At 36.3% G+C, this 26,367-nt stretch overlaps 1 protein-coding gene across 1 annotated transcript in view; it reads right to left on the bottom strand.

Moving 5' to 3' along the window:
• Window positions 1–26,367, bottom strand: part of MLLT4 (myeloid/lymphoid or mixed-lineage leukemia (trithorax homolog, Drosophila); translocated to, 4) — a gene marked incomplete at its 3' end in the record, with an annotated part of 72,502 nt that overhangs the window by 18,354 nt on the left and 27,781 nt on the right. Inside the window, exons 12-21 of the mRNA XM_010192075.1 lie at window positions 23,443–23,504; window positions 22,345–22,550; window positions 18,605–18,625; window positions 17,716–17,861; window positions 15,397–15,491; window positions 12,335–12,600; window positions 11,655–11,798; window positions 10,812–11,010; window positions 8,980–9,083; window positions 7,416–7,502 (exon numbers count right to left, since the gene is read on the bottom strand). Coding sequence (XP_010190377.1) covers window positions 7,416–7,502; window positions 8,980–9,083; window positions 10,812–11,010; window positions 11,655–11,798; window positions 12,335–12,600; window positions 15,397–15,491; window positions 17,716–17,861; window positions 18,605–18,625; window positions 22,345–22,550; window positions 23,443–23,504 — 1,330 coding nt within the window. The remainder of the gene's footprint in view (window positions 1–7,415; window positions 7,503–8,979; window positions 9,084–10,811; window positions 11,011–11,654; window positions 11,799–12,334; window positions 12,601–15,396; window positions 15,492–17,715; window positions 17,862–18,604; window positions 18,626–22,344; window positions 22,551–23,442; window positions 23,505–26,367) is intronic.

Raw genomic sequence — 26,367 nt, 5'->3', positions numbered from 1 at the left:
CAGGAATGCTGACACAAATAGCTGTAATGTCTTCTGTGCTAGACAGAAGTATATAAATTTGTAAATATGTAATTTCTCTTGCACTCTGGAAATCGAGTGTTTCTAAAAGTTATCTTCCTTGATGAAAACCAAAGCAAGTAAATGAACGAGCTAAAGCAGTTGGCCTAAAGTCCCATTCTGAGACTGGAATCAAATATTCAACAGTTTCTACCCAATTGTACTTTATTCTTGCTCTCATCAAACGGGTAAAGCGGTAAGTAAAGGGAAAATGCGTCATATATGACATTCATAAATACTAAGCAGATTTTATTCATTAGTCTTTCTTAACCTTTCTGAAAAGGAAGCTCTTTTTATTATTATAAATGATGCAACTTCAAATTCATATGATACTCTACAAATGCATAAATTATAGCATTCTTAATTTTTAACGAGACTCAGTACATGAGCCTATTTGATTCCATTTCTCTTGTTTCAAAGAGAAAAATCTTGTTGAGCTCAAAGGAAATATATTGCTTGAGCTATATTTCCTCAAACAAGGGTTAACTTTTCAATGTACATTTGCTATAAATCCTCTATGAGTGGTGACTCACTAAGGGCTATGCAGAGTTATGGACTACTCTGCAAGTTGTATGACAGACTCTGTGATGCTCTTCCCTGTTAAGGCAACTCTGAACTAATGCCTCAGCTTAATCAGGTCTGTGGATAGGACTTTACGGGCAAGACACACTGGGCAATCTACTTTGGAAAAATACACCATGTATCTCTGCACTTTTTCCAAGAAATGGCTCTTGGCTCTATAGCTGAGGACAAATTACAAGCAGAAAAAAACCCACAGCGCAATCTTCCACATACTGCTGCTCTTTGACAGATACAACTTAACCTAGTATCAGCAGGTACACTATCAAGTACTATTAAGCATCTAAATTTCTACTCCAATTGGGAATATTATTCACAGGAAAAAGTAAAGAGAGTTTGTTAACATCTGAAAGTCTTATTAATTAACAGGAGTAACAAATTTTAAATTAAAATGCTGTATTAACATGTATCTAAATGGAATCTGGAAGGAACAGGAACATCAATTTTAAGACCCTCTTTGCTCCAGAAGGCATTAAATACAAGTGTCTGGGTGATTCATTTGCAGTATCAGTCTAAATACAAGCGAGTAAAAAAGACAAAAACACTCAAGCAGAGTTGCAGTCTCAGCTACGGAGAACGAAAGTCATTGCTGTGCTGGCATAAACTTTACTTTTTATGCAGCACATGAAAGCATTAGCAAAGTATTATGGAACACCTACAAGGTACCAAAGTTTAACCAAAAACCCCACTGGAAGCTGTGAATTAACAAGAAAGAAGCGAATTACTAACACACAGCTACTTATTTGTTCATGATGAAGACTAAATTGGCAACTCATATACTATCTTATTCCTATGAGGCTGAGAAATCTGTGCTGGAAATTACAGTTAAATACCAAATTTTTACTTTAAGTTCCTCCTAAGAAGTCTGTAAAGGCAACAGCAGCAGTGCTGACTGCTGATGCCAATTCTAAATCTTTTTACTCAAATATTTCAATTATTCATGCTGGAAGGAAAGGGCAAAGATTTTTCTTAAATACGTAGAAAGCACAGACACAAAATTACTTCAGATACCGAGGTATCTGAAATCTTAGGAAACCTTATGACTTGGAGCACAAGTAAAGATCTAACAGTTAAAAACCAAATCCCATCAACTGCCAGTATTTGCTAACTCAGTGCAGTGAGAATCAAATTTGTACATTATCAGTATTATTTGCAACTGTCAACCTAATTTTCAGTTTTGGGGAAAAAAAAAAGGTTAAGGTTTTAAATGAACATTTAAGCCCATTCCTTCTACATATCACCTACAAGATAGTTGTAGAACAAACTTTCATAAAAATTTTCCATTTAAATTGATATTCCTGGTAGTTTCAAACCTTTCTTAAATTTAATACCTTAAAATGACTGTTAAATATAAAATGACAAACAAAGGTCTAGAAAAATATTAAACCTTAAGAACAAACAAGGTTGCTGAATAATACAAACTACATATGGTTAAGATGCCACATACTTAAGTTTAGGAAAGTTAGCCCCCTCCCTACAGTATTTACTTATGTACTGCCACACTCAGGGTTTGAAAGGTTTCTATTAAAACAAAAACAAACAAAAAAAAGAGAATCACCATCTCATCCTATTTTAGTAATAAATGAAAATATTTAATCTGACCACCTTTTTAAAAAACCCTAGAAAATTTACTGATTTATATGCTGGTAGCGGCATACTCATATGTATTTTCAAGTGCTTGTAGGTATTTTAAGGTAACTTTTTCTATTATGCTAATAAAAGTTGAGAGAGCAAGAAGCAGAAGCGTGCCATACTTTAAAGAACTGAATCGTAGTGTATTAATGACTATAACCAGTATGTGAAGATTAATCCACAAAACCTGCTCTATCGTCCTTGCAGAACATGGGAATCCCTTCCTTTGTGCAGCAGTAATCTAAACAGAGTCTCAGTGTCTCCACTCTGTGAATGTGTTGAACAGAAGATATCCTAACTGCAATGGATTTTCATGTTCTGGTCTTTTCAGAAGGGTCTACAGAGCATTAGAAGTTTTATACATGCTGTTTCGGATGTCGATTTTAATTATTCTACTAAGACTTTATAAGGGGAAAACAGACTTTTAGAGGAACCTGGATTAAAGCCAACTAATATGACAAGTAAACAGATCACAGGTCATGCTATTCATGCTCTCCCACAGTAAAACAGTAGTAATCACACCTGAAACTTTAAATATTAATAGTCACTTCCATAAATTTGAGAAGTGCATCTGAAGAACAAGCTAAAAAATTAGTTTTTTCTTTCTAGATTTTAGAAAGTTAGCTACTAACATCTGACTGTATTTAACTGCATGCTGTATTACATTGTTGCTCCACGAACAAATAACTACTGGCAGGTTTAAACAAGCAAGAGAGCAGGAAAAAGTACAGAGATAGCATTTAAAACTTCAGAGAAAAACAGTCCCAACAGAAACCTGAGCAGACTTACCATGGATTCTGTTCTTCCAACAACAGAAAACCACATTTTGATCTCCGGGACTACAGATCCTTGAAAGAAAAAAAACAATTCTCCACTTCTCTTTCAGCCCTCAACAGCAAGCACCGCTCTCGTCTGCTGGATTTTCCAAGATACTCATCAAGATAACTCGGAGCTGGGTGCTATGACAGAGTGTACTGTTTATCAACACCAGCTATAACCAATACAATATTCAGGCTCTTATGTAATCAGTTCTGCTGTTCTGACTTTCATTTACTTTAGAGGCTTTAATAAACTCTGAAAACTGCTAGGAAAAACAAAAAGGGAGCCCTTTTGTACAAAAAACCTCCAAATTAAACAGGAAGTAATGTCCTGGCCCACAGATGGCTAAGAAGTCACATGCAAAAGCCCCCAAAAAGCGATATATTTTTAAAGTAAACTGCATGCACACGCTGCTTCCAAATCATCTGGATTTCATAAAAACTTAACCGCAATGTGGTTGGGAGTCTGGCAGCTTTTAACATCAAATCATCTTTCAGGGTTAGAGCAACCAAATTCTGCACACAACCTCAAAAAGCAATACTGCTCCCGATGCCCGACCACTCCTACCAGCTACATTTCCATATACTTATTACAAAAGCTACTGCTAATAAAGCTACAGGAGCTTTACTGTAAGAAAACATGCAACACCTATAAAAGGGTAGAAGAAGAAGTTAACTTTTTGGGCCACATGATATCTGAAGCTATACAATTTAAGCTTAAAAAGAAAATAGAATCTATGTGTCAAGTATTCAGTTTAATAAAAGCTGTTAGGTATTCTCCCAATTAAAAAACCCCAGATAAACACAACACTGTTTACAGTGCTCTGGCAGCTAACAGTTGTTTCATAACCAAGCTTGTTTTTTCTGATATGTTTGCATGTAGCGTACATGCTTACTACATTGAAGGGCTGTCCTGCCACAGAAAGCACCTTTACAGCAAAGTGAGGTGAACTCAGTGATGCACAGCACTGCTACACTCTCTGGCACTCTTGGCAGGCCTCTAAAACTTTTATTTCGCAGCCACTCATACATTATTTAATTAAAAGTTATAGACAAACATTTTACCTGTCATTAGATCAAAAGAGAACCAAATACAATGTTCCCCAGGGACTTAATACTTTCTTATATTTCTTAACTCATGTCCTTTGGTTTTGTTTTGTTTTTACATTAATGTTAATATGTCTGCCGTCACGTAGTACCACAACCTGAAACAATCTATCATAGGAATAGGCAGGTGCACAGCATTTCAATGCAAGTTGCATCACTTCTCAGCTTGTATAACCTTGGCTTCAACTCCAATTGTCTTTTTCAATTGCAGCAGAGAAGGTGTGACAACCACTTAGGAATTACGAACATTTGGTGTGGAAGGGGGATGTAAGTTATGGTATCTAATTTCCTCATTAAAAACTGTTAATTAGCACAGACTTTATTTACCTACAAAACCCTGCAAACTAATAACAACTCAAAAGAATTACCAAATGACAAATTAGTTAATGTCTCCTCAGAGATGAGCACAGATTACATGGAAAGAGCAGATTTTTTGCAATGGGTAGAAGGAAGAAGAGCAGTCAGTAGGAATTATTTTTCTTTATGATCTCTGAGAATCCATCCATCCACTTCATCCATCTCTAGAATATCACCAACTTAGGTTTTAAACTACTTCATCCGAAGCCAGTGACAAGTATGAGGAGCCCGTTAAGACGTAACGACAAAGGCAGGTCAGCACTGACATGCAAAGGCATTCTCACACCATGTTACTGAAAGCAACTATTTTGTCACATCACAGGAAAAAAACAACTGTTTTCCTAACCAAAGCTGAATTATTTCAGGGTTGTCTTTCACTGGTTGGAGCAAGGCCACCTGTTGACCAGCCGCTGCATTTTCTTTCATTACGGCACTTTTGAAGCACTCCAGAAACCAATAGCTTAATAAATGTAATCGGGTCAGCAATCAAACTGGGATCTTGTGCGTAGCAGCAGTAACCGCGTATTCCTGAAACTGAGTACGAGCTCTCATTTCTTCAACTATAAGGTACTACCATATGAGCATCTGATAGCTACCTTTTTACTATTAAAACTTTGAAAAACCTCAGTCTTCTCTCATACTTGCCCCTCTCTCTCTCCCATTTCTGGTATTCTATCCAAGTAATGTTTAGAAATTTTAAAAAACAGTCTCCGTAGACCAAGTCACTGGACTAAGAAGTGACTTCTTCCTCCATGTTCCTCAGCCAAAGGACAAAATGAGAATTTTAATTTTTATGTTAGTAAAAGATAGATGGCTTGAGACAAGTTGGAAAAATTATTACAAAAAGCCAACAAGATAAGAAGAGAAAAACAATCCACCCACTACTGCTAGCTTCTCAGTCACAATCACTCAATTCTCTAATCTGTTCTACTCTGACCAGATCAAGAAAATTAATGCCTGTGTATTCTTCCTTACTCTGTTGTTTCTATGAAGCCTATTATGGGAACAACTTGCTATTAATTACTTGCAATAAGCAACTTTGAACTCCTTGAAAATAATCCTATTTAACTACTACAGCAACTTGTTTCAACACTTAAAGTAACACGATTATCTCTATCCAATGAACATTCAAATTAAGCAAAAGTATATTCCATATACACTGAAACTCAAATAAAAATCTGCCTCTTGTTTATTTCAGATTGAAATTTAAGATGTAACTGTTTTAAAATTAGAATTCCAACACTGTGGCAGGCACACAGCAGCAAGATGAAATGCAATCCCTGCCTGAACCAGTGAGTGTTTCTGCAACTGCGCTGAGATGAAGACCACTGCTTCCATCACTGATCATGTTAAAGAAATCATGAAACTGGTTAAATAACTTGTAAAAAAACTTTCAGATCAATGTCACACACTGACCAGTAGCACTGTTACATACTGCTAATGGCAGTTAACAGTGTCAGCTGTTAAAACAGCATATAGAAGCCAGCCAGCTTCAGCAAAAAGGAAAACTTTGTCCCCATTATGTCCTGCTTCTTTCTTCATGAGAAATCAGATTTCACAGTTTAAAGTGAAAAAAAAATTCCACTGCACATTTTGAAACATTGAACAGAAATGCAGATGGCAGTCAGAAGTTGGATACATATTTTATCTGGCATATATCAAGATCTAGTATTTGCTTCTCAAATTATGAATCCCCTCCACCAAAATAAGAGCAGAATATTAAGTTACATTTTTCAGATCCTGAATAGTTTTCTCAATAACTGCTGATTGTTAGCAACACATACCTAACACCTGGAATTCCTCTACAGATGTCAGAAATCGATCTTAAAAGCTGATGCCATGCAAAATTACCATTTCAAGAACAGACTATGGAATGAGCAAAGTTGTAGAAAAGAAAATTGTGCTGTTTAGAAGCAATTAACTACGTGAGATATTTTAAAAGCAGTAAAACGACGACGTTTTCAGCCCATGCACTAAGTGCCAAGGAGGACTACAGCATTCTGAAGTTTCATGTACTACACAGTGAAGAGACATTAGGAAAGACTTGTTCTGTCTGTTGTAAACCACGCAATTACAAAAAGGATTTTTGAATATCACTGTTGCATAATTTATAACAAGCTTAAAACTCAAAAGCTTGTGCTTGGTATGTGACCCAGTTAATAAAGCAAAACCAACCAACTAGTGGAGTCCTCCATCTGGTGGCTGGAGTTGTATGTGCATTTTATACATTACTACCTAACGCTACTAGGAGCGGAATACACCCACAATTTTGGCAGGGCAAGAGGTATACCCTCCTTCACCAAGCTACTTAACACAGTGTAGCTCTCTACTATAAAGAAGCAAAACTGAAGTCACACATGCATCTGTACACTGTGCAAAAGATAAGCTGTGTTCATAACAGGAAGTATACAAACTTTAATGTATGTATTTAAATTATTTAGTCATCAAATTAAAAAAATACACACATTTCATTCTTTTATTTACTTCTTTTCTTTCCTAGATACTTCTACTTTTCAGAAGTGCTAAATAAGTCTATTAAATCCATTTAATATTGGTGCCAATTTTTGGCTCTGAAAAATGAGTAAACCTGTAGTAGAGGTTTAAACTTAAATGCCGTAATAACTACATCCATATTATGTTTCCTCTTGTATTGGTCACATCTGTGTATTTTACAGAAGCATTCTCCAGCCAGAATAAAAGTATGATCAACATTATGTGCCCAGCAAATTTAGAGAAAATAGATTTTTTTCCCATTAACATTTTCCACAGTAGGCTGACCAAAAAAATAAAAATTAAGAAAAAAAAAGCTTTTTCTCAATAACACTTATAACAATATCGATTTCAATAACAAACTGACTTCCATACCTTGGCAGCAACAATGCTCAGGCCCATTCCATTTTGTTTTTTCAGTGTTACAGTGATAATTTCAGGTTCTTTCCTCAAAGGCTGAGCCTATCAAACAGGGAATGGGAAAGAGGAAAAAAAAGACAAGAGTTCATATTCATTGCCAGGCTAGGAAAAAAAAAATCAGAGACCTCACAGCTATAAAATTCATGTAATATTTCAATTATGTAGACATGTTGCACCAACAGGTGATTTCTTAATGGGCATTTAGAGCACTGCTCAGACACCAAGACTAAAGACTTTTAAGCTTAGCACATTCAATTAATATGCATGCACCAGAGAGAAGGATGATTAGATAAGGTTATTTGAACAGTCTTACACAGTATTCATTTCCATAGATGAATGAAATAGTAGCACCCACTCATCCTGCATTTCTTTATCAAGCCTTTTCAAGGAAGACTGGCCAGAACTCTGCTTCAGCTTTTTCTTAGTAGGAGGAACAGTAAGGACCTAGCATAACTTCAGATGACTTTTGCTTCCACTAGCTCTAAAAAATGCATTTCTTTAGAGCAACAAAGGGAGAAAGAAGAGCATGATGTCTCAAAAATTTCTCTGTCAAATGCCCATTTACCAAGATACCAAGCCTGCACAGCCTGGCTTATCAGTTCAGGACTGGACTCTCCTGTATCAGTCAGACAGACTTAGGAGATGCACTCTACTGTAAAGTAAACATGGTTTTTACACCACTGCAGCAAGACTGCATAATGCCATCGAACAAGTGTCAGGTTCTAAACAGAGTAAAAGAAGCTTTCAAGTCCCTCTGAATAGCAAGGGGAAAGTATTTTTCAGAGAAAGCCTCAGGAACATAATTCTCCTTTACTGTTTGCCTTCCTGATTTCATTGAAATACTAATTATAAATATGAAGCTATTTCTGTTTTGTTGCTCTAAAATTGTTTTCACATGAAGCCACCATCCTTCCAAAACCAAGCTGTTCTGTAAATTTTATATTCTTGGTTATACATATTAAAAAAAAATCCTGACACAAAACCCCACCACAAAAAAAGTAACCACAAAACAACAAAAAAACCTACAGCAGAAAAAAGCCATCTCACACTGAAATGAAACCCTTCTTTAATAAGTATAATGAAAATGAAAACTGAAGATTTTTTTCCTGAAAACAGAGCAGGAAAAAAAAACAGATTACAACTTAATACTAAAGATTTAGTTGGTAACTGTCAGTTTATAAATAAAAGCAGTCTACAACTCTATTCATATTAGAAGTTATTTTCAGATGCATGTCCACGTATATTTTTGCCTGTGTTTAAAAGGAATTCCTTCACTGTTTACCCCCAGGGTGAGAGAATACAAAGTTTCCTTATGTGAGAATTACATCATGCCATAGCCTAGAAAAATATGGACTTACAAAAAAATCTGCAAATAGTTCCTTAAATTCACCAAATCATTGATGACCTACATGTCTAATGGAAAAAGCCTGTTCTTCCTTATAAGGATTAAAACTCATCACATAAAACAATGGCCTGCCAAGTATCAGTTTTGACAATTATTCACTGAATCAATACTCACTAGCTCAGCATTCTCATGTGACAGGTGACTTTCATAGTCTGCGCCTTCAAAGTATATTGTCCATGTGCCTGGTGACCGTGGATGAGGTACTAGTCTACAAAAACCTAAAAGAGAAAGTAACATTATCATAGCCATGGTACTTTCTCAACAGATCAATTAAAATCAAATAACCTTCCACAAGGAAATACTAAATAGCAATAGTTGTCTTTTTATATTAATTAGTATGTTGAATCTTCTATCTCAGATGCTGTTATGTGCTTCACTGCAATTTCATCCTAGCTACAAAATCCTACAGTTCTATAGCTGCTGCTTCTGAGAAATGTGTATTTAGAAGTAGTGCAAGCTCATAGAAGACTCCTGGGATGCAAAATACTGTTTGTACAAACCGGACTCTAAAGAGACATGAAATACCAAGTCAACTTTTAGAATACAAACCACCAGAACTCCTCAATAGGACAGCAACACAGAAATCTTCTGCTTTGTAGAGAGTCTAGCTAACCAGTGTCCACATTCATTTGGCAGAGGTGAACCTTTGCCTTGACTCAGTTCTTCTAAAAATTTAATTATGCAATTAAAAGTGGAGTTTTGTTTGATTTCATCTTTGTTAATTGAACAACTCCTAGAATTTTGAAAAAGGAAGCCACAGCAGCTAAGGTATCAACATCATCTCCCATATCAGGGACAGTAAGAATGCACATCACAGTCAAATTACAAGTCACTCCATTCAAATAGATGGGATTCTCCTCCTCACAAAGACCATCTTTCAGCAATTCCATTTACACTGATTTAGTGCAAACCTCAGCATAATTTAAGAGATACCTAAAAAGTAAAATTTTGAAAGTATGCATTAAAAGGGCCTTACTTGTAATAACTACAGACATTTGTATGGCAAATGAATTCTACTCACTAAAGAATTTTTTCTACTAGTCTTCTTTAGTCTCAAGACAACATCCTCTGTAACTCACTGCACTCTCCAAACAGTCAGTTTCCTACTATTTTTTTTAAATGCAAGAATATGACTTTTCTATACACCAAGTAGGAACTAACAACTGCAAAACTTCACTGTAGGATACAGTAAGTCTGCTTTGTTGATAGCCTCCTTTTCTGTCCTACCTACCATAATGTTCCTGGACAAATTTTTAAACAACTGCTTTTTAAGCAGATAATTAGTAAAAAATTATGCAACAAAAAAGCTTCTAATAAAATTGAGTAGCATGAGATAAAGATCGTAACTTGGTCATCCACTGGAAATGCTCTGAGGGAAACCCTGCTTTACTTTTTCAAGTTTAAGTAACTTTCACTAACCAGAAGAGCTCTCTACTTATCATCTGAAATTTTTTTGAAATATAAATGCCCAAATCATACATTCTTACATCAGTGAACATTAAAAAAACCACGAGCTTAAAAAGTAGTTCTTTTACTGTTATATAGAAGCAGCTGATGAGTAAAGAAAAGTTAACTACGTGAGTTAATACATTAGCTTTAAAATTAAGTTGACTGTGAAATTGCTGGAGTATTACGAAATTTACATTTATGTAACTTTTTGCTGCTCCAGCACCAAAATCCAAAAAAGCTCTGGAGCAAAGGCAAAACAACATTTCAGGAGGCACTAGTAACTCAGCATCGCTTATTTAGAACCTTGAAAGTGAATGAAATGGACAGAGAGAAAAAGAGTAAGGATTAAGAAAATCCTGCATGCTTTTTATGGGTTGCACTATAAAAAGATTGAAATATACATAAAGAAAGTGGTTTACATTTAACTGAAATAGATTTTGTATTCCATGTTCAGCACAGAAAAAAAATTATGATAATTGTAAAACAGAAGAACTAACCTCTCTGACAGAGCGGATCTAAGAATTCCTGTAAACCACTTGGAACATTTCTGACAACATCACAGGAATAGCCATCTTCCGGTAAAAGAAAAGGCAGCTGTAAGTCAGGGTCCTCTTCCAGTTGGACTTCTCTGCCATCGCTGCGAGCAAGTTCATCAGCCGTATTTTCTGCGACAGTTACTATGTTCTCGATCAATTCCTGGATAGAAGGCAGAAAGACTTTGTTACTATAAAGGGATCATTTTAATTAATGAAAAAAACCTAACACTAAGAAAACACTGAAACTGCATGAAAAAGGAATTTGGAAAACAGGTTATCAGACATAAAACTCCTTTGGCTCCACTATGTACAGTCAGTACACTGCATTGCTTTATTTGATTAAATACATGTAGAACAGCTTAGTGTTCCTGCTTCTTTCATTTCATTTCTATAGTCAAAATTTCAACCTTTGCTCCTTGTAGTTATACAAAGAACTAGCTTTTAGGAGTGCTCTGTGCACCTCTCCTTTACTGCCTTACTGGATTTCAGCCACAAATGGTGTAAGCTGCAGTGATATCTGAGTCTGCTCAACGTGCAGTGTTACCTTACATTCCAACTCTGTGTAAGAGAGATTTTTGATAATATCCTCCTCAAGTTGCAGCTGAAGTACACCCAAAGTTAGTGGCCAGAAGTAAGCTGATACCACCGATACTTCTTATTATATTAAGCGCAGATTGCCCACTCTGACTCCTCGTAACAATTCCAAACCAATCAACAGTAAGATAGCTCTTTTCAGCAAGTGTTTTATTTTAATTTTATATTCCTCAGGTATGTGAAACACATTAAGTGATAGAAGAGACTTACTGTTGGGATAAGTGGTTCATCTGGAGCACAGTGATAATTCTGCAACAAAGCCTGTAGCTGCAGAGAATTCAGCTTGAAGCAAGTACTGTTAATATTTGGAACATCTGCATGTGAGTATTTGTCCATGGTAAGCAATGTGGTTGCCTAGGAGAGGAGAAAAAGAAGTCATAGGAGACAAATCCAACCAAGAATGAAACTTTAAGCTTTATTTCTGAGTTTTCTTTAAGATGAGAGATAGGAAAAGACCAAGAAAGAAGGCAGACTTGTTACGGAAGCAAAATAAATATCTCCAAAACAACCTCTAAATATTTCTCCTGTACCTACAAGATGAACTAATACTAAAATAGTTATACTAAATAATAACAATAAACTAATAAATATTAAATGAGGCATATAAATTTTTAGACATTCTTCTTGTCTCTGTTCAGCATAGTTACAGCACAGTCTTAGAAACTAAACTGCATGTTGGCTAAAATCACTAATTATTAATTTCATTTCTAACTTAAATATTAATGATCTTGAAAACATGTTTTGTCTTTACATGCTACCTCAATGTTCCAGGAGTGATTCACACAAACTACATGTGTGCATATGCAACTCTCCAGGAATACAGAATATACAATATTCTCTTTGAATATACAATTGTGTGAGAAGTGTTAAACAGAAGCACACACACTCACCTGCACTATTCTGCTCAGGTGGCAATCAGCAGCCAACTCTAAACCCTGTTTTTCTGCCCAGGCTTCAATATGGCCCAACTGCTGACGAACGATAGCTCCCCAATAATGTGAACATAACCCTGAATCTGGGGCCGTGACTAATCTGTTGAAAAGCCACATGTTGATAAAATGAAACAGCTGGGAGAAGAGCTGTATAGTCAGAGCAGCGTTCACTCTACATCGTCGCAAGAGGGACATTGCTCCAGTCAATGTATGCAGCACATCATCTACAGAGATAAAACAAAGAGTAAATCTCATTCACATACTGCAATGTACAACTGGTTTAGGACATAAAGAACAATAATACAGCGACATCTAACCCTGGTTGGAGAATGCTAGCTGGAACCTACATGTATTTTAGTTATACAGACTTTCAGAAATAAATGTACTGCTTCATGTTTTTCAAGATAGAGCAACATTAAATCGACAGCTGAAATATGTTTTTTAACTCCTGAAATGAAAATAAATTCTTTTGGGGAAATATTTAGTATAAAAGTATATCACTGGCTATATCTGACACTTCAATGTCAGATATACTCAATACTCAAGTTTACTTGAGTAAACTAATTTTTGTTATTTTCAATAACAAGTTAAAAACTTTGTATTATACTGTTTCAAATGCATATTGCAATTAGTCCACAGCTCCTTGAAGCTAAATATCAAACTGTATTCAAAAATTTCAGCAAAAACTATTTGCATTGTGTGATGTACTGATATACTTAAAACTGCAGTATGTCTCTCTTGTTTAGACATTAGTTTTTAAAAATATTACTCGAATTTCCTTTTGCCCATTAGTTCACTGCAATATGAAGCAACAGGGTCTTCTTGTTAGCTTCACCAAGAGCAAACATCCTTATATGTTTCCAGCTGCAATATATTAATGCAACTAGAACATCCATCTCCAAGCCTTCTTTTAAGAAAATACTTTTATCTGAAATCTCTCTTGAAGAGACCATCAAATTAATTCCTTCAGCATTGAAACACAGGATTGTAACTAAAAAAAAAAAAATCTGTGTAAGACAGAAATCTATAAAGCAGATCAAAAATAACTGAAATAATGAACGTCATCTGCCTTTGTTCCAGTGGCAGTTTGCTACTTTTTCAGGGTCTGTGTTCCAGAAAGTTCTCTTACAGTACATGGCACCAGAACCAAAATAGTACCTCTTTATATTCTTTCCTCAATGTTCAACACAGGAAAAAAGTAATTGCAGCAAGCTTAATACCCAAAAGACTATGAAGTATATATGAGTATTGTATAAATACTTTTCATAGCTGAACAGAATGACTCTACTTAATAGCTCTGCAGATCATCTTTACTTCAATTATTCAGAATGGCACTATCTTCTTAACTCTTCCTAACCTTTTATCCCTAGTTAATCCTTCCAACTTGAATATCTTTTACATTTCCCATTTTCTTCTTCAGTCATCAGGCTACATAATGTAGGAGCCTCTCACTTTCACCATGAAAGCACAATGAAGGCTCCTATCTCAGGGGCCTGTGCGTGAATGTGTTCAGCATGGAAAACAGTAAGAGGCATTAGAAGCCTGAGCACAGTCACCAAGCTGGGATTACAGATGTAGTTGGGACAGCACACACGACCGGAACGCTCTCATGGACAGGAACAACCTAGGAAGGGTGTCACTGCTGCACTGTCATACTTAAAGTATCATGGCAGGGACCCTTGGCAGGAATCTACAAGGCCAGTCAGCTTTACCTTAGTACCTGCAAGATACTTTGTCAGATTCTCCCATAGCATCCCTATAGTGAAATTGCTGACACAGGATTGGAGAAACAGATGATAATGTAGGTAGAGAATTGGCTGGACCACTGGACTCAGTGGATTTGTGGATAGAAGTCCAGCTGGCAGTCTGCTGTTAGTCATTTCCTCATGGACTGAGGTTGGCACTGATACTGTTTAATGACTTTATTAACAACCTGGGTGACTGGATGGAGTGCTCTCTCAGCAAATTCAAAGATGATACCAGGCTGTGCAGAAATACTGCTACACTGAAGGACAGCAGTATTTTTCAGATGGGCCTCAGTAGGCTGGAGAAATGGGCTGTCGGGGAATCCAGAAAGTTCAAAGGCAACTGTCAAGTCCTGCATCTGGGAAGGAGTAAGTCTATGCAGCTGTATAAACTGGATGCCATCTGGATAGAAAGCAGCCCTGCTGAAAATGGTGTAGAGATCCTGGTAAACATCAAGTTGAATGTGATTAAGCAGTGTGCCCTTAGTTGAAAGGTAGCCAGTTGCACACTAAGCTGTTAAGTCAGCAGTAGGGAAGCTAGTAGGAGGGAGGGAAGCAATCCCTCCTATGCATTTAGCATTTGTGAGACTGCATCTGGAGCGCAGCGTCCAGATTTAGACTCCTCAGCACAAGGAAGATACCAATTTAATGGAGCAAATTCAGCAGAAAGCCACCAATATCATCAAGGGGCTAGAGAAAAGGACATAAAAGAGGAACAGAGAAGTGGATTTGGTTCATTAGAGGAGGCTAGGAGCACGGCTTACTGCTGTCTTCATCTACCTAATGGGAGAGTTCAAAACAAGATCCCTATCAAAGGTGCACGGTGATAGCATAGAACAGCAGACAAACCAACACAAAAACTGCCACATGGAAAATTCCAGTAAGATACAGGAAAAGTATTTTCACCATGAGGGTGATCAGACTTTGGAACAGGTTACTCAGAGATGTGGCATCTCCATTCTTCAGTGGAGATTCAAAACTCAACTGGGCAACACTCTGAACAACCTGATCCAGTTGCACCTGCCTTGAGCAAGACACCGGATCAGATGACATACAGAGGTTCCCCTCCAAACTAAATTATTCCATGATTTTTAAGCCAAATATTGATCGTCTGAATGTCACTACTGTCCTTTTGCATAATCCATACAAAATTGATCCTAACAATTCTCAGGGGTTAACACAACTTGCAAATGTTGTATCACTGTTAAGAAAAACTGCTTATTTCTAATTAATTGTATGGTTTAGAAGACACAAGAAAAGATCTAGTAGTCCAACCTATTTTAGGCCTCTGAGGATTATTTTCCTCTGGATCATCAAGGAATGCTGGCATGTAGTTATTGAGCTCTGACTGCAGACAGTGGACCAGGTACCTGGAAGTTAGGAGCAAAAAAAAAAGGCATTTTTAAAATCCTGTAATATGTTCCTTATGAATGCTTCTAAAGAAGAGAGGTCTACCAAATTACAAGATTCTTGAAATCACAGTGTTATATACGTGACCATAGTGGAACCAAATTACACATTTTAAAACACCAGAGAGACCAGTTCTCCCATAACTTTCCTAGAAACGTTAGAAAAATAATTAGGCTGTCAGAAAAAAAAAACAGGCACTTAAATGCAATATTGCTACCACAATTATAAGTAAAGGTCATACACTACATAAAGAGATGCTGTCAGGCCAAACTTCGGTTCTGTAAGATTGAAACTTTTTTTTTCTCCCCCAAAAAAACCCTACTTTTCTCTGTTTTAAAATCTACTAAGAGTAGTATTTTAAAAAAATCCTATTCTAAGCCAACGCACAAGATCCTGAAATGTCCATTGTGTTCTGTGTAAACAATTTTTTTGATTCTTTTATTTCTCTTACTTTTAGCTACAGTGAAATGCAAAGCCTGTTTTAGTCTTTTCTCTCTTCTAATAATCAAACATTTTCTTTAACACTGTTTTTGATAATTTGTTTATACATTTTCTGTTAAGAACTGAAACTAAAAGGGAATCAAACTTTAATCATATATAGAAAGGAAAACCTTTTATGGCTTTTTAGAACTCCTTTCTGTTTCACTGATAACATTTGTAATGAAATACCTTCAACTGCTAGGAAACAAAAGCCATAGCAATTTCAACAATTTCTGGTGTACATGAGTTGTTACCATCAAATAACATTTTCACAGCAGATTTCTTTCTTTCATGCTTTGCTTTATGTTGTGCTTTTTTTATATGTCTTCTAAATGTGTATTTCACAGTTCTGTTCTCCAAAAGTTTAATAGATCCATTTGAAATCTTCCATGTTAGAGTGTACTTGGGGGAGAATTCACACACAGCTAAAATTCAGAAACACCCTTTTGCATCCAGTCTGTTCATCATGTACAGGGAAAAATAAAGTGCCATTCCTTCCCAGCCACAGAAATACTCTATCTTCAATGACTATCTAGCAAACTGAAGTAGCAAAGACTTGTTTCAAGACACCAATTTTAAAACACTGATCTGTGGCAAAATGCCATAGCTTCATTCATATAGAGGTGCTATAAAAATTGAAAGACTGTCAAATTAGTTACTTGCTATACCTTATTTTCTCATAATTCACCAACAGAAAAAAAATAAATCTGTGTGAGTGCATACAAAGTGGTTTGGTGCTTCTCAACCTTTCAGAAGTTGAGAAAGTGATGGTATGGTTTCACATACCACATTCACATACTACATGTTGCTCTTTAGAGCAACACAGCCCTCCTTAAAGCTCAACAGTTAAACCACGGTTAGGTCTCCCAGTCTTGACATGATACAAAAGTAAAGATTATATTCTGTGCTATTACAGAAGTATGAAAAGACTGTATGTAAAATAGACATCCTACAAATCGGGGAAGGCTGGGTATAAGTTACCCAAGGTACATTGCGACTTCTCTAAACATTAATTTCAGGGACACAAATTTGCTAAGAAAAAATTGGTCAATATTGGCCTGGGGGAAGAAAATACATACAAAATTTAAGCCTTTCCTTCCTGCTCCAGGATCTGCCTCTCAGAGGACTTCCCTTCCCATGGATACTTCATTCAATTTTTCTTTTTAACAGCATTGTAATTACCTGAGCTGACTAGCATAGGTTGATTTCACCCCAAGCCAAAACTTGTCTTTATGTTTTTAAGAAAAAACTGTGCAAAAAACCACTGTGCAAATTGCTATTTATGTGAATTATGAAAGGAGCAGATCATGAATATAGCTAGAAGCCCTTGAAGAGTGCAAGGTTTGTTACTTTAGAGACCCATAAATATTTAAGCCTGTGCATTTATACATTAACAGCAAAAATAACCTTTCCCCATACCTCCATAAAAACCTTAAATTAAAAGAAAGCAATCAACACAAACTAAATTTAAATAACATTTCTCTAAGATTTTCACTAGCTGTAGTTTGTGATAACTGAGGCTTGTCAACAGATGAAATTCCTAGCATAGTCCAGTGATCCATGTTCATAATATAAATTATCTAGCTGAAGTAGTAAGTCTAACCTATGAGTCCTCTTCTCAGATATTTAACAATACACAAAAGACACTATTGCTATACCTAAAATTTGGCAAAATTAAGTGAAACAGAAGTCTGATAGCCTTACTTGAATGCCATTTGAACCAAGTGTGCCAAAACATCTTGTGCATCCACCGTAATTCGGCTAAGATCTCGGTCTTGTTTTATGAAATTCAGTAATTCAGATGCATTTGCCATCCAAAAGGCAAGTGCCCCAGCAATATTCTTCTGTTTCTGTAAGTAGAAAAGAAGCAAGAAATAATACAGGGCAAGAGTTTTCTAATAAAGCACGGCAGCTTAAAAAGGCTCCAAAAGATAGACCAGTACCTTCTCCTATTTCACCAAACATATCTCAGATACCAGATAACTGCAAAATGTTTACGAGTAATATTGCAGTTGCCGTAACTGCCAAGTTCAATTTTAACACATTCACTGAACATACAAAATTCTGTTAAACTGCCAGTAGCCATATCAATAAAGCCACGGCATAAGCATCTCATCATACAGTGCTAAGAGCTTAGTGGAATGCAGTATCTGGTAATCTGTGCACTTTTAAGCGCATATTCACTACTGCCCGCTGCCACCCTGATACTGCGCTCACTGGCTTTGACACCAGGTGGTTCAGTATCAAGTACTGATCTATCTCACCATCTCCCGACCACAAATGCCAGGCCAGGCAACCTCAGATGAAATCCAAAGAATAGGAACCACAAACAACAAAAAAAGAAAATAAAGGGAAGAAAAAAGAACTTTGGTCATTTCATATCCACATTGAAGTGCGTTAAGCAGAAATTATGGAATGCCGTAAAAGTTGCAAAGTCAAAAAAGGATTTTAGTACTGCATGTTCCAGTTGCTGAATGAGTGTTATGAACCGTTCAAGTCCAGCTGTTTGAGTATTGTATTTTGATATGGAAGCAGCATGAGAAACTGAGCTAAGCCAACATAGCTAGGATCAGTTCCCAGCAATATATCCTACCTGATCAACCTGGTCTACCTCCTGGAGAAAAACGGACGAAGGAAATCAAACAGAATAGAAGAAAGAAACTTGTGAACAATCATGATAGCTTTAGAAATCAAACACTAAATATGAAGGTACAACACTTATGATCACAGTTATACACAGATGCATTAATCAGTAGCTACGATGCAACTGAGCCCCTTTAAAAAAAAAACAAAAAAAACACAAAACAACAAATTAATAGGACCAGTAGCACAACAGCTAAGAACTGAAGTGCCCACGTGTCACAATTAATTCAAGGAATGCCCTGGACTAGTTGACATCCCAGACTAGGTGGTTATTCCATGCTCAGTGCATCACAGAAACCCCACACAACTTTTTGCAGGCAATGGGGTAAGTAGCCATCCAAATAACATCGAGGGAGCTATTTGCCCACACTGCTGCAATGAAGACAATGTACAAACAAACACAAAGGAGGACAGAAAATCCCCACCAAAACAAAAAACCAACAACAACAAAACAACACAACAAACAAAATCAAACAAAAACCATAACACACCTAGAACAGATTTAATACATGGCTAATTAAAGAACAGAAAGATTCTTTAAAACAACAAAAGAGTCAAATGAAATACTACCACACTAAGGTGCTTAAATGCTGGTACATAAAAGCTACACTGAGTTAAGCAGAAAAAAATATAACCCCAAATATGTTTGTCTAATTATCTAAAATTGAGCTCTTACTTACTCCTTTTTGTTTCTCTATTCAGACCACTCTCCCATATCTGCAACAGAGTGAGCTTAAATGCCAAAATTTGAGGTGTCACTGCTGTTACCATTGTAATCTTAGAGGTCAAAAAACAGAATTGCCACGGCTTTTGTTTCTTCTCCCTTTCCAACCAAGGCATTCTGAACTGTCTGAAGAGGTGTTGGCGCAGAATGAAAGGAAATGCTCCTTCTACAAACAAGTGTTAAAACTTGCAGAGGATAAGAAGTGTCACCAAATTTTTGGGAAAAAAATCAGGATACAAAAAAAGTGGCTTTTTTATATGAATTAAGTTTCTATTCCTAGATTTCTATTGAAAGCACTGAGCCTTCTCATAGAGCTCTCCAATTTTATCCTTATATGAAATCTTCTCTAATATTTGCATACACTAATGCAAAGACTACAGAAGCCACAGATTTAATTTGTTAGCTAGTACTTCTTGAGTAACTTCAGAAAGTATCAAGTCTCCTTATGAACTAGGCAGGCAAAATTAGAATCTCAACAATTTATTTTACTCCCACAGTACAGCACTAGCATTTGTGTACTTCCCTCTACTTGTGTTTTGGGTGTCTCTCTCCCCTTGCGTCCCATTTGTCTTCTCCTTTCACACCCTCAGATCTCTTTCAGTGAAGGCATGCTTTACAGTCAAGACATACCAAAAAGCTATTGTGATACAGTGATTTATTACATGGCACTTTAACACGTTCATTATAACCACTCATTCCACAGCTTAGATGAAGTAATTTGATTTAGCTTAGCCAGTACTCTTTACACTCTACTAAGACAGGTCCAAGATAATGACATTTTCCTGGTCAAGCTTTAGAATCACTGCACTTCTTTGTCTCCAGCCCATTAACCTTCAAATTCACTGAACTTCTACGTTCATCACATTTGTAATTTCCCACTGACATTTGGAAGAACCTCCTCCCAATTTTCTTCAACCTCCAACTCTCCCCAGTTTATTTCTTGCAACGAGATAATGTCCTTCACATACTGGAAATGCAGCTACCACTTTCCTAGTTGATGTCTTCCTTAAATTTTAGAATGGAGATGAGATTGCAACTATAGAGTTGCAGGCTGTAGAAACAGCCTTTCACAAAGGACAGTCCAGGCAAACACTCGGTTTTAACAGTTCTGTAATAATATTAGCAGGATTATGTAAAATACACTTGCTTGTAACCACAAGGCTGGACTTGATTTGGGAAGCCCTCCTCAGTGCTGTAAATTAATGTTTTCCCAGGATAATCAACTTTCTAGCTTTGATTTGTTTTGCAATCAAACTGATGTTTGAGCCCACCTCTCTAGTATCATCTAGCAGCTCCGTGGTTATCCATTCCAGTTCAACAAAAAGAATGCAGAACTTTATCTTTGCTTTCCCACTGTACCCATCCCTGCCACCTCAAATCTTTTTTGGGTCATTGTTACTAGTTTACATTAGTTATATAAACCAAGCAACTTTGTTTCAGTCCTGTAACTTCCAAATTATATTTGAAGCCTACCCTTTCATTGTTTACTTTCCACTCTCCCAATTAAATTGCTTATGTTAAGGCTTTTTGCATTTCACATTCTCCACTACTGCCACAGTCTCCCCCTTTGACTTTAACAAATTCACTGTTCCACAGCCAGACTTTTTTTAATAGCAGAACCTGAATATTTAACTTCTGATATCATTTCAACTTTATAAAATATCCATTTGCCATCATCAAGAGTCAAAGCAATGTACTAGTTCTTAATTTAAGATTCAAACCACCTTTCAGCACCTCATCAGCATCAGAACATACATGAAAGGTTAGTCTGTTTTTTTACTGTATATTGTCTTCAGTACTGGCTTTTTCTCTTACTCTTTCTTATGAAAGGTAGGTCCCCGCTATAACCATTTACAGAGCTGTCTAAATACAACATTCTCTGTACTGAAAACTCCACAAAATCTTTCCAAAACCTAAAACAGAAGCTGAACAGTTTTGGTTTACTGTGACTTTCATGCCACTCTTGTAGTTTACTTTACTTTTCTCCCTTAACCAGCCCACCGTATAGCACTTGCACTGTAAATTGTCTTAAGCAGGACTGAGGTGTTTGTTACACTCGTACAGTGCCTAGCACAGCAGGGTCCTTGCTCTATATGGGCTACTATGGCCGTACCTTCTGCAACAAAATGTTTTAATATAATATTTTACAGAAATATACTGCTTTTTTTTTTTCCTCTGAGAAAAATCTGCCAACAAAGAAGTTACAGTAATTAATTATTTAGTGACGGTACGTGAACTAGCACTCCTTTTTCAGGAAATTACTTACATTTTATCTACAGTTACACAATGCAAGGCATTGTCTAATTTCACAGACAACCCAGTGGACTTTATCCTGTATTCCCCCACAAAACAGAATTCCTCCTGTGCTTCTGTAGCTGTCTTGCACATGTAACAACAATAGCATCAGACTACATACAAGATGCTGGAACATTTGAGAACTTTTATTTCTCTTTATAAAGCTCTTTATAAAGCCATTGTGTCAGCTTTGGCACAACTGTGTTCAAAAAGTCCAGTTTTGTTACCATTTTTGTGGTTACAAAGACTGTAAAAGCAACGGGATCAGAATTTAAAAGTTGTGTTTCTTTTTAGTATGTTCCCTTCAAGAAAACAACTGCTATCTATATGCTATTCTTTAATAAGCACATACAACTTGTTTTACAAGAGCTCACAGCCAGAAACACTTGCAAAGATCTTACCTTCTAGAGAACAGAAGAGTAACTTCTTGTCAGAGAACATATCTTCAGAGCAACAGCCTCTCCCTAACCTACCAAACTGCTCAGGAGAGCTGCTTACCACTCACATTTCCCATTGACACAAAAGCAAACCTTCATACGGGCAATCAATGCAGGTATTAGTCTGACCCTTAACAACAGTCAGTTAAACACCCAGAAAAAGACTAAGAGGTTTACTAGATAATCTACAAGATGAATGTAATTCCCTTGACATGTTTTTGCAGAGAAACTCACCTGTATCACTCCTTCCATCATGTTCACCATCTTGTTGACTATTGCAATGACTTTGTGAGTGCGCTCAGTAGGGGTGATGTCAGGTCTGTACTGGCTGGACAATACATACCGACATGTCATATACAAAACATAGGTAGGCGACAGCTTAAAATGAACTGTCGAACTATTTGTGTAATTTATAATGGCAGATAAGAAGGCATCTTCAGCTGTAGAGAAAGGGGGAGGGGGGGAAACACCTCATAAATCCAAAGACAGAAAGAAAATGAAATAACACAATTTTGTAACTTGAGGCACAAAGGATTTTCTTTGTGGGGAAAGGAAAGGGGAGGAGCTTACAGGAATTTGATCTCTAAACTGTTTATTATGTACTACAGTTGCTTAAGCACAGTAAGAACATGCTTCTATATAAAGCTGGAAAATCTGATAATCAGGAAACATTTCTGTACTATTTCCTAACTCTCTGCTGAAAACTTGCATCTTCAAGGGAACATAAATTGCAAGGTTTCCCTTGTCCATTCTATTCCTACAAAGCTCCCTTATTATAGGGAATTTTATACTAATAACATTGTCTTTTCTTGATCACTAATCTAATTAGTTTCAAATATTTGAAGTCGAGACAATCTTTGGTATGGTATTTTCTACCAGATCTGAGACCTTAAAAACCTGGGGACCAAAGCAACAAAAAATTAAATCCTAAACAAAAATTTAAAAAATTAATCAGATTTTATATAAAATAGTTTTTTACTAGGATTCAATCTATTATCCAAGGCATGGAGAACTGTATAGAAGAGAATTAATTCAATGCACTGATGAGGAGGTGGGATTAACAATTTTTTCATAGTTAAATTTGAGTATCTGAAGAACTGAAATGCAACTAGAATTAAATATGCCTAAATCTGCCTCAATACTCAAAGTGTCTGTTCACCCTCCCCAACAAAATAAAGTATATTACTGGATTAGCTATCATCTGTTTATAGTCACTATTCTTTTCAATGTTTATTTAAGTTAAGTTATCTTTAAGTTTTCAAACTGACTGAAGTATTACACAATATAAGAACGTGTCAACAGGTTAGTGTTACAGCTTCACCATTTACTCACAGCTTTCCCTGAATTCAATACTGGCAGGTAGTATCAGTTCTGGTCCGTGGGTGTCCTGAGATCTAAAGAAAGACGAAGACAAAAGCTGAAACAAACAATCCACACAGGTGATATTATTTCCACTGTAATCTGACAGATTTCTCCAAATACACTGTTTCCAAATGCTGACACAGCACCCTTCCCCAAAATGATCCTTTTTTTTACCTTTCCTCTAGAATCATTCAAGCGATATTGGCCTGCAACACAATAGATCAAAATACAGACTAGGTCTGTGGTATTAATGAATGTCCTCTGCTGCACTGTATAGCAGACTGATAGGATCAGTTTGCCATCTGCCATTGACAGGATTCAAATAACAAATTATTCATGGACACATCAAAGAAAGTGAAACATCCGCTCAGTTACAACAAACACACTTTGCTGTCTTTAATGCTTTCAAAACCAACGAGAACTCGGTCCATCTCTTTATTTTTTCTCGTGGTAAGGAGGTAAAATCTGGCCCCTACCTTCCCCTGGCTGTTGCTATGCTGTGTTAAGAAACAGCAGTCATTCCATGAGCCCCAGAACTATGTCCTCACTTAATCTGACTGCAGCACATTTTCTTATCAGTACCTACCAGAGAGTTCAGAGACGAGAAAAATGAACAGAAAATTGATTTTTCTGCTGTCTACAAAAGGTTAAGCACATATTTTATTCCTCCCCTAAGCAAAGCCATTAATCGAGCTGTTCTCTGTAGTTAGGCATCTATTTCTAGGAAATACGTAAAAGTTTAACATCTGCATGCAACAGCCATTTTTAGCCACATGTAACACAATAGATAGCTTTCTACTTTCCCCAGCAACTCTGATAAAGAAAAGAATGTAATATGATTATATAAGCCTCATTCTCCTGAGAAATTTTAGTTACGCCACAAAGCAGAGATAGGACACTCAAGACCTTTATTCAGCTATCTCCTGTACTAAAAATCCACAAGAAAATTTTAGATCTTCTGACATAAGGCTTCAAAGTTAAATTTTAACATATAAAAAACTAAGGGTACCTGGGGTTTTGGTGGGGTTTTTTGTTTGTTTTTTAAACTTGCAAAAACTTAGACCAGCAGAGAACTCAGCTATGTCATCTCGATAAGGCTTTTTTAATAAAAAGAGCTCAGCAAAATGAAGTTCTGCAGAGCTGAAAGTTCAGCAATAGCAGGCATAGCAGGGCAATATGTATATAAATTTCTGCCACTTCAGTTATGTTTCAAACATGACAGCACTCTCTCTTTATGAAGAGCACTCAGTTGGTGTGTAAACTGTAGCATTTCCGCTGCTAGTATTGCTATAAATTTAAAATGAACTAAAATTTCTTACTACCTCCACACTGTCAAAAGTGCATCATCTTCACTGAGAACTTAATTACTTCCACAGAAGAATAGCTAATACTCACATAGCACTATCAAAACACTATTATAGTGACAACTCCAGAGTCATTTTCAATTTGTCATTAAAGGAAGGGTAGTAAGACAAAGAAATGTTTCAACAAACTGGCTGGTGAACCGGTGACAGATTTCAGCTGATAATTTATTTAATTTTCTTTAGAACTAAAAATCGGTTATGTCATGTCTTTCAGCAGAAAGGAAGGAACAGGATTCTCAAGTGTTCCCTCCAAGGGGAGAGAAAGCAGCATAAGAGATGAGAAATCATACTGATTAGTGCAAAACTGCTTACAGAATTTTGGAAATTGGCTTTAAGAGAGAAATGAATATGAAGTAGGAAGAAGACTTCTTTAAAAAAAAGGTTAGTTTAGTTTTTCCTGTAAATTAGTTCTCTAGGAACAGATGCAGTAAGTCAACCACTTTAGTTACCTTAATACAAGTTTCCTTCAACTAATATAACATTTTCTGCCTTCCCTAAGCACACACAAAAGAAATATTCTTTAATTAAGCTTTGCAAATTGGAAGTTTAAGTTAAAATAACTCTGTACTTCAGATATGGTAGCCAACCCGCTTTGTTACTGGATACATTTTAAGTATATATTGTCTTTTGTGCTATAGCTTTTATAGAAAAATCCCTCTCTGTCAGGATGAAATTCTCCAAGTTAAACCATTCTGAAAGTCTAGTTAAGAGTACGTCTAGCAACGCCATAAAATATTGATTATGGGTTGCCTCCTCTCCAACTTTAGTGTCAGCTAATACGGCACTTTAAAAACAACACCTCATTCTCCAGATATTTCTGTGTTCTGCCTATGATAAACTGCATAGAAAAAGAAAATACTCAGTGTTCGTGTGTGGTTGTTTTAGCCAGAATGCTAGCTACATATAAATTTTGTGAGGCTTGTTAAAATTAGGAATCAGGTAAGTGTCTGCATTCCATTAACACCACTTATATATCACTTTTCTCATTTCCAATCAAACACATTTTTATGAACTCCTGAAGTGTATGGGTATCCAAGGCAAAAAAAAATTAAAAATATCTTATTTTCTCTTTTATTGTATGCTTGCTCATGCTACCTGAAGTCAGTTACCTAACAAGGATGTACAACCATAATCCTCAACTAATCATCATCTTTTATTTCACAGAATCAGAATTCAATCAGAACAATCATACCCAATAAGTAAACTGGAGTTATGCTTTCAGATTTCATTTTTTTTTTTCTAGAGACTAGAGATGAAAAAATAAGGCAGCCAAGATCCAGTCTTTGCTTTTCAGCCCATTCAGTAAGTGATAGAAGAAAGTCTTATTTGTCTTGTTATTCACCTTTGAACAGCAGTGATGAACACACACAAAAAGAACAGACAAGAATACTTAGTACAGAGGTGGACTGGTTGTACAGTAACAGAAAACTGGAATTGCTCAGTGAAGAATTTTTGGTTTTCATTTTGTTTTGGTTTTGGTTGGTTGTTTTTTTTTCACACAAACATAGCAGTTACTTCACTCCATGATTAC

The sequence above is a fragment of the Mesitornis unicolor genome, unplaced genomic scaffold (assembly GCF_000695765.1).
Source record: "Mesitornis unicolor isolate BGI_N332 unplaced genomic scaffold, ASM69576v1 scaffold38119, whole genome shotgun sequence".
NCBI lineage: Eukaryota > Metazoa > Chordata > Aves > Mesitornithiformes > Mesitornithidae > Mesitornis > Mesitornis unicolor.
Note: the sequence above shows the minus strand (reverse complement) of the source record. Positions and strands in the feature narration are given on the sequence as shown.